The sequence below is a fragment of the Fulmarus glacialis genome, unplaced genomic scaffold (assembly GCF_000690835.1).
Source record: "Fulmarus glacialis isolate BGI_N327 unplaced genomic scaffold, ASM69083v1 scaffold1313, whole genome shotgun sequence".
Taxonomy (NCBI): Eukaryota; Metazoa; Chordata; class Aves; order Procellariiformes; family Procellariidae; genus Fulmarus; species Fulmarus glacialis.
The window spans coordinates 47,545-57,266 of NW_009200800.1; the positions used below are offsets into that span (position 1 = coordinate 47,545).

The 9,722-nt window shown below is 40.3% G+C and overlaps 1 protein-coding gene across 1 annotated transcript in view; it reads right to left on the minus strand.

Moving 5' to 3' along the window:
* The window catches only part of MPPED2 (metallophosphoesterase domain containing 2), a 55,685-nt gene that overhangs the window by 18,180 nt on the left and 27,783 nt on the right, over window positions 1–9,722 (minus strand). Inside the window, exon 2 of the mRNA XM_009573712.1 lies at window positions 3,080–3,261. Coding sequence (XP_009572007.1) covers window positions 3,080–3,261 — 182 coding nt within the window. The remainder of the gene's footprint in view (window positions 1–3,079; window positions 3,262–9,722) is intronic.

A 9,722-nucleotide genomic window follows, 5' to 3' on the forward strand; every position in this document is an offset into this window, starting at 1 on the left:
TGTTCTGTGATTTGGCTACAGAGATGAGGAAGAAGGATAAATGTTAATGAAATGGATGGACAAGATGCTGAACATTTTGCTCAGGTGAGATACCTTAAGAGTTGCAAAGGGATACAAGACCCACAAAATATAAAATCGCAGGGTTGACAGAAGTGCTTTCAGTCCCGTGTAACTCTGGCATATGTTACACTCAGTGAAGTACAAGTGAGCCAAGGGGTTTGGAATAATCATCTTTTAACTTTTCTCTCAGCTTTTCTGCCAAGAAAATTACGGATAGTTATTATATTTTAGTTATCCCATTATATAATCCTAGTGGAGATGAGGTCCTGTTGTTTAACCACAGACTGGATAAAATAAGCTGCAGAATGAAGCCTAGCTTTGATCTCACCTCCTTCCCTTGAGGTGTAAACGATACGAATGCCTTGTCTGCACTACTGCTTTACAACACCATCGCCAGTGGAGAAGACCATGCACATGAAAGGTATGAAAACCCCTTTCTATAAGGACAACGTTGTACTTGATGGGAGTTCTCAGTGCATTGCTTTGGAATAAGGTTCCTACCAACTCTGATGAAAAAAGATGCCTCCCGCTATATGGCAGAAGAAAAAGGAATCCTGCTTGTTCCTGACTGCCACTGGTATGTACTTTTTAAAGTATTACATGTCATCACATCACAACCTTAAAGGTATTAATCTTCACAATATACATAGTAAATAGTAAAACGCGATTACTCCTATTTTGCAGTTAGGAGCCCGAAATAAAGCGGCAAAAGGGTATGCCTGACTTCATAGTGTTTTGATTCCAGATGAGGAGAGGACAGCACTGGAGCAGGTATTCACCAACGCGACAAGATTCCACAGGGGAACCAATCTGCTGCCTCACCTTATGCCAGCAACCTAATAACTGGTATTGTCATATATATGAAAATGCAAGTGGACTCTGTGCACGTTAAAAAAAAAAAAAAAAAAGAGAGAATAAAATAACAAAAGAAGTTTTCTCTGCACCTGAAATAGGGAAGCCTGAGGCCAAAGCCTCACACAGCCAAGGCTTCCAGTTTCAATGACACTGACTGCCAAAGAACTGCAAAACCTGCTTTCTCAGATAAATAACTACACTGACTTCTGTAAGAACTATATATATGCTAAGAAAGCCCCATGCTAAATTATTGAGGTTGGAACAAAACCTATTCAAAGGGTTATAATTCTTCTGTTAGAAATGTTAAACCAAGGATCTGTGTGATAAAATAACATCATCATGGAACACCTGTTAAATATAAGGAATGCCAAGTGGCTGTTGATACGTAAGATTCCCCATGGACGGGTGAAAACATGCTAGCAGCTTACTTGTTTTGGCCTTCAGCAGTACTGAGTTAGCGTTTTCAAATGCCAAGCACTGGACACGGGCTCTGGCTGTATCAAAACAATCCTTGTGAAACAACCCAAGGTCTAAAGAGGAACTTTGGTAACCAGACACTGCTCTTAGCAGTGCATTCAGGGTAGACTTTGGAGGTCTACACTCTCCAGAAAGCAATTCCTTTTCTGGAGCTGCCTGGCATCTCTAACAACTGAACTCATTGAACAGCAGCGCTGCCCGGCTTCTCTACAAGGACCGAAGGTTGGTGGGACCACAGTGCTCCCAGTGCAGCCTCCCACTGCCCTTACCTTGCTTGCTCCTCCGTCGCAACACTAACATTTACAGGTTATCACAAAGAACATCAAAAATTGAGGAAGATGATTCCTACTGTGTCTCTTCCCTCAACCTATGTACATACCCACCTACTTCTCCTACCACTTCTTAATTCCCAGTCCTGCAATTACATTCCTAGCAAAAAGGATAGTTTTGCGTCCATAAAATCTAGTGCCGCTTTCTAGAAATAAGAACGATAAAACTAAATTACAGTAATATGGCAGTATCTGGAAGCCCCAATCCCACATGCACAGCAATAAAAAGAAGGGAAAACGTTCTTTAAAACTGGGCTATGGAAATCAGAGAAGGTCAGAAGGAAGATAAAAAAACAGTATGGAGAAAATACAGAGGGCGAAAAGATGGAGAATATGGAAGCTCTTCTATTTAAAAATTCCTTTTGTAAATCCAAATGTTCTTTACTTATCTCTTGAAGGGTCAGCCAGGGAACTCCAATGGAATAAAATGATGCTATTAAAGGCATGTAGAGATGTGACCATCATACAGCAGGCAAGAGAGAGTGCAGTGATGGAGGTAAAGCATGATGACAAAGCTATACTTTCAAAGGTTTTTACATAATGGTGTAAATTCATTCTAATGTTTCTTGAAGATCAGCTGTTTGAGTCACCTTCACCTCTGACTGTTTCTAATGCAAGTGGTGACATGGCAGTACACAGCCAGCCTATCAGTGGCATTTATAACAGAAGCGTCCTGCACAAGTTCCCCTCCTTCATTTTCGTCTTCTACTGTGGCAATTTAATTGCCCTCATGCGTAGCAATACACTATCGAGGCACGGCTATCAACTACAGCAGAATACGAAAGGCACTCTACCGGAGAGGCATTGAGTGCCTGCATTCAAATTTAAAATGCCAGTACTCTAACTCAAAGGGGCAATCATGTAAATACCACCCCAAAAAAAATTCTCCTCTTCCAAACAGTATTATCGATTTTGCTATCCTATACTGTGGGAAGAAGGACTTTCATCATTTCCAAATAAGCTGTAACTTTCAGCACTGCTTTCAATTATGGTAAACCCAGAATACAGTGAGCAATAGTTTTGGCTGTGGACATAAAACCCCACAGCACCAACTAACAGGACGCTGTACGCATTCATGTGAGGTGCCACCACCCCCTCAGCACACACCGAAGGCTACACAGTCCTTGCTGTGGAATGACAGAATCTTTTCCCCCAAGATAATGCAGAAATACAGCAAAGTCTCTAAATTTGTCTTAATTAACAGAATCATACTGAGGCTAGAAACAGCACATCACATGAGGACAAGTGAAGCAAGGGTAGGGGGGGATTTGCAAGTGCTCTAATTCAATTAGGAGGCAGTGACTGACACTTGGACAGGAGAGGTTAATTGGGGTCACCAAAACGCAGTAATTCCTTACCTAACCAGTCATTAAACTTCTTAACCTCTGAGGGCAGTCCCAGTTCGGTGAAATCGCCCGTGTGGAGAAGGATGTCCCCATAAGGCATCTGGATGCCATCTGTTCTGGAGTGTGTGTCTGAGACGCAGACAAATCGCGTGTGGCCCGCTGGTTTTGGAGTGTCATATGGGATAGGGTCGACCCTAAAGCAGACACATAAAGATCTCGTAACAGTTACAAGGTTAAAGCCCTCACATCTATTATTTCAGATATCAACACAGATCTATCTCTACATAAGCATGCACGCACGGACATACACATCCATTTACACACACCATGCTGAACGAAATGACCCTGTAACGCAACACTGCCAAAAATCCAGAAGGGACCACGGTGCTTCTTAAACACTCACCTGGTAAGGAAGGAAGATTAAAAAATACACAAGATATGGCCAGTTTCTGATACTAAAGGTAATTTAAACATGGGAAAAAATGGATTTGAGAGACTTTGAATTCAGATATATTTTTTACATCATCTGCCTTATACATGAACAAGGGCGCAGGCCATTAAATAACAGGTCTTGCAGGTGGGCCAGCAACAGGCTCTCACTTGAGCTGAGCAGGTTAGCATGTGATTTTGTTCAAGGGCATAGGCACTCTTATAGATTCCAGCAGATCATAATCGGGTACATTCAGGAGTGCTTTGATGAAACCTGGAAATTGCAGAACTGAGTCTAACGACAACTTCTTACCCTCATACAAAATCCTGAGCTCATCTTACCAAAAGCTATAAAGTCAGGAACTGATGTGGTAGAGCACTAAGCAACCATAGATAAAACATTTTTTTCTATAGCCAATGATGTTAAAAAGTTAGTTCAATTGGTTATTTGCAAGCTACATTTGCTAATTTGTCTTAACAACTACATGTGACCCAGCACAGAAGTTTGGTTTTGAAGTGTTTTGGTTTTTGTTTTTTAAATTTAAGCAGAACAGAAAAAAGTAACAGGGAAGAGAAGTGCTTTATGCATACTTAGTGATTAGAAGTTCTAATTTGTAACAGAATAACTTAAAATACAAAAGACAACCCATTGCCTACTTTGGAATAGCAATTATTTCTCTGCAGAGTCAGCACAATTTGATTTGGTCAACTTAACTCAATATTTGAATGGCACAGCATTTGGATTAACACCACAGAAAACCCCATCCCAACTCCACAAAACTTCAACCCATTCCATTGATGTGCCACTTTGATCACGATTCGAGCTTGGCCGCAACTAGCATTTTTGAGGTATGTAGGAGTTATGTCAGAATAATAGTGCACTTACGTCTCAAATCATCAGAGTAGTGAAACCAAGCTCTAAGTATTTTAAAGCACCCAAAGTAATGCTGTTCTAAGACTTATTGGCACAAACTGGCACAACAGACATTCAAAAATCAGTGACTGAAAGTAAAAAGAAAATTAAACAAGTTTTATTAGTTTTGCTCTCCACACTGAATGAAAAGAAAAACAAGTAACTAGAACACATCACTGTGAATCTCTTTTTCTTAAATCCCCATAGTTGTAATGAGATGTATGATCAGTAACAGAAAATAAAGCACAAATCCTAAGAAAATATAGACTTTTGAAGTATTCCTTTACTTACTGAACTGTATTTACTATTTTTAGTAAACTAATTTACTATACACTGAACTGTGTGAAAACTGCCACCAGTGTCTTTAATTTCGGCTCCCTACATAGGTGAGAAAGACCAAAAAGCATCCCCCAGGGAGCAATTCAGCTCCCTACACTGGGGAGTTTATAGTGGTTCAAGAAATCACACTCCATATGGATATGTACTGGTCTCCAATGGAAAAATGTCCATGTGAACGCACTTACTAACAAGATTTCACTGAGTCTTTTAGATTTGGTAGAATGTTTACTAACAGCTGAAATTTTAGCATGGGCTGGGGGGGGGAGATATTATTTGTTCGACTGCATTTTCCTAGGTACCATAATTAAGTATTTCCAATCAAACTGGATTTACCATAAATGTACCACATTCGGTTGCCATGGTCCACTGAATTAATTTGCAAAATTCAGGCTCTACAAGATGATGTTTACTTTAATTTGGTCTTTACTTTAAAAACAGATTTTACTGGAGGCTCAAATGGATGGGAAGGGGCAGTTTGGTAGTTAACTTTTTTTGGCTTTGGTATTGCACCTCCTATTGCACCCAAAGCACCAGGTACGATGAGTTGAGCCATACAACTGGTTACCACTACAGAAACCCACTGCAAAAGTCTGAACTCTGACAATGAATGGATTCTTCTCTGCAAGAGTCAGAAATTAATAAGGTTATTATTACAGAGGAAAATTCATTTACCCATTGAAATCACACTGGCACAACGGGCAGAACTGTAATTATAGGCCATAGTGCTTCTGTATTCGGTGTTTTCCTCCCAATTACTGAAGGTAAGCCAAAACTTTTTAAAGAGTATGTCACACAGTAAACATGGGGGTCTCCGAATCAACACTTCCACACTTCCAAGTATGTTTACTCCAGACAACAAAAAAATGAACACCAGCTTTCATCAGTACCACATACCTTGTTCAGATCGTCTCTGCTTGAGGTATGACCAGCACTGCCTGCCTCTCGGGAATCCAATTTTGTTCACACGCAGCAGCTATGCTTTTGCTATTCTCTGCAGTTTGTTTCCAAACAAACCCTGTTTTGCTTTAGGCAATCCCTATTAGACTATGACACCAGAATCTGGTTCAGGATTTTTCTATTCATGCAATGACTTACTTACAGAAAATTCTATAATCGAAATTCATTTAAGTTCTCAACCCTTCTTTCTCCTCTTTACAAACACTATGATGTTGCCAAGTAACCTTTTTTCTACATCTTAGCTTAATTTCTTCTTATTCACTAGTGCTTGCCTACTAAGTATTTGAAAGTGAGATACTGAAGATTATTGTGTTCAGCCATCAATTTATCTTACTCAAAATAGTCCTTCAATAGAAACTTAATAAAAGTGGTGTTATTGCCAGTCCCAAAGGCTCAAGTTTTCTTTTCATCCACCGCTACAGTATGGCAAACAGTAATGCGAGATTTTTCTTTTTCAGTACATCATGAGAGGATTGGCCTCTGAACTGGTGAGACCAGCTACCGCAGTAGGCGAGGCGCTACCCTTTCACAGCTTTTGCTCGCTGGCAGGCTTCTACCTGGGCTGCGAACGTCATCCCTTCTTCTGCTCACCTCACGACCCAACGTCTGGGGATTATAGACTGGCATTTCTAAAAGCTCTGTAATAGTTATGCATCTGACCCTCACTGCAATTCAACAGGAGATAAAATAATTATGTCAGCCCTGCCCACCACCAGTCTCTGCTGAATCTGAGCACACACCTAAGAAATTCAACATATTCTTTACTATTTGCTCCAAACACAGCGCATCCAGCTGACTTTGACACTCTCCGTCACCACCAATACTTTATTTTTCAGTCTTCTTGAGCTGACAAACTGAAACACTTAACAGACTATTTGATCACTGCATGCTCATGGAAAGATGCAGTGAATGTTATTCCAGAGTAATTTAAATGTTCGTAAGTTAGGATTAATACCGCGATCAGGAAATGGAAAACAACTTAAGAAAATAGCCAAGTATCAAAATGAATGAGGATTTTTTTGCCTTAAGTTAGTGCATGATTTTGGGTGTCTAACTTTCTTTACAGACAGCTGTTAATAGGTACTTATCTACCCTAAGATATCTTGCACCTTAGAAAATCAGGCACTTAAGCGTTTTTTCAAAAGTTTATGCAAGACCCAGAATGAAATCCCATAAGGCCGCTGAGCAATGACTGCTTTCCAAGATCATGACAGTAATGTAAGATCTGTCACATTTAATGCATTTATGACAAGGGTTGAGGAATCAGAAAGGACAATGTGATTTTCGTACACTTCTACAAGGACCTTGTTTATCAGATAATTACTTGGCTTTACTAAACTGCCCTTACCACCAGTTGTTCTCATTTAGAGTACGAGTCCCTCAGGTACAAACCTCAAATTTACAGTTCCTCGCACGTTGCTGCAGCTGAATCAAACGACAAGAGAAACCAGGCTCTGATTTGGCTTGCTCATCTACCACTAATCAGTACCTCCCTCCAAACCCAGGGTTACCACGGCATTCCGAGGCGGCGGGGCCGCGTACGTAAGCAAGCCAAGCGCTGCCCCTTGCCCTGCCGGGGCTGCTGGCACCCGGTGCTGCGCCGGGGACTGCATGGACTTGGACTTGTATGCTGTCCTCATCCATCGGACAGCAAACTTTGTCGTGGCTTCACGTTTTAAAAGCTGAGATTAAATAATTAAACAACAATCAGCAACGCAGAAGTTATCGAAGGGATTTTGAGAGCGAGGTAGGAGGGCTGAATTCAGAAACTCACAGAGGAGGAAAACACTGGGCCCTTCACATGCACGGAGGCAAAGGACTTGATTTAGGATGTCACGCTATGGAACAGACACATTAGCTGTGTATTTCGGCCCAAGCTTACGCTAGTTACTCATAACGATGTCTTATAAATCAGCAGTGTTAGAAAGTACCTCCGAGACAGAAAGGGCAGTGCAGCCCTCCGAGAGACATAGCTGCAGGCAGAATTACACTGGGATCCTGTTTTCAAAGGAAATTTAGAAAAGACACAAGCACCATTTTTCTGAAAGAAATAGAAGTTTTGATTCCAAAGGATAATTCTGCATGGGTGACTTTGAAAGCTGAAAATACAGGGCCCTGGCTGGGTTAGTCGGTCCCCGAGAATGCCTGTGCTCAGAGAGCTGAGCCCACAGCCTTTTCACTTCCCTGCTCTCTTGGGTTTTGAGATATGCAGACCCCAAATCCCCTCTTATAGAACAATTCCCAAGAAACCAATTCATCCAAGAAAACTAAATAAAAATCTTAAACATTAAGCCAGGAAGAATTTCCAGTTCCTAAAGTGGAATAAATCACTCTGATGAATGCAGTACCTATGCTGGACAAAACATTTACAGATGCTGAAAATCACACACACACACACCCCCCAACCCTACAACTCAAACCCGCGCTATCACTGCTTACACTCCACTACTTTTTAAGCTGTTTCTGTCAGCTTTGCTACAGGTGAACAAGTTGGTGCTCGCTGCAGAAGACCACATAATTTTAGTCTTTCCCAGACTCACCAGACACATGAATAGTCCCATGACATACGGGCCCACGTCCTTCCCAGGCTTTGTCACATTGCATGCTGTCTTTTCATCTCTTAATAATTTCTCCATTGGGTTATATCTGTGACTGAATTTGTGGGTTTGTTTTTTATGACATCCAAATTAGCATTCATTACAGATCCATTTAAGCACAGACTTCAAGTCTGTGTATCACATAAAATCTGCATGTGTTGTTGCACTTACTCTCTGTTTTGGGAGTCATTTGGAGGCGCTATCTAGTAACTATTCTATATTAAAAACATATTTATATTAGTAGCTTTTAAAAAACCACCTACTCATACTTGCTATGAATAGTCATAGTTTTATTTATTTATAGTTTAGCTTCCTCTTGAAAAACCTTCATACTCTTCCTGCTACTCCTATTTTCAAAATTTGTAAACCAAATACTTTTTCAAAGAGCCAGTTAGCTTGGTGTATTTATTTTAGAATTAAAATACAAACATTTTCTGCAAAAACACTTTAAAAAGCTTGTTTCTAAGTGCTGTTAGTTCCCCCTCCTCAGCTAAGACAACAAAAGATAATTTTGCAGAAACTGGAAAACAAAAGCAATAGGTTTTCTACATCTTCACCTTTTTCTTTCTTTGAATTCACACCTCTGCCTCTACACATGCTCCCTCTGGCATAGGAAGTTCTGGCGAAAAGAATAATGGGAATTTCTGTGAAAACTCTTTGCTACGGTACTTGAAGTATTTGTTACTGTAGCCAAATCTCACAGCTTTGTTATATTGTGATGTTATTTCTCTTAGAGCCAGTCCCAAGTCCTTGGAATTGGGTGATCATGTGAGACCTGCGGCTTAATTATTTTTGTCAAAATACATCAATAAGTCTCTCCGTTGCAGAAAAATGCATGAAGTGCATCTGTATGCCCTGCAGATGTTCAAGAAATGGAATGAAAATAAAAGATGTGTAATTGTTCTTATTTTTTTTTTTAAATCTCAGGACTATTAGGCCAACTTCATAATTTTAGAACCAGTTTTTAATGTCACAGACCAGGAGGACTATATCAAAATCAAACTGTAAATGTGTCTACATTTTGAAACAAAAATTTAACATCTGAATTTAAAATCTTCAGCTCATAACATTAACAGAAGTCCTAAAATGTAGTGTCACTCAGTTTAGTTGATCAGGCTGGTATGAACATGGACACATTACTAAAGACTTCATACACTATCAGATTAAAAACCAAAACTCTAGCATCAAGTGTGGAGCAGACACAGGGCCCCTGTTCCTCATTAGAACTTACTCAAAATCTTTTGAGCTGCTTCACTCTCCCAAAGCTACAAGGGAGCAAGCTTTCTGTGCCTGTGCTGCTCTGCAACTGCATCTCCCACAGCTGCTCTGGATGCGGTTCCCCAAATTTGTAAGGCATCTTGGAAGATCCAGGCATTTTTTTTTTTCCTCTACCGAAGCCCTCTTATTTCTTACAACTATC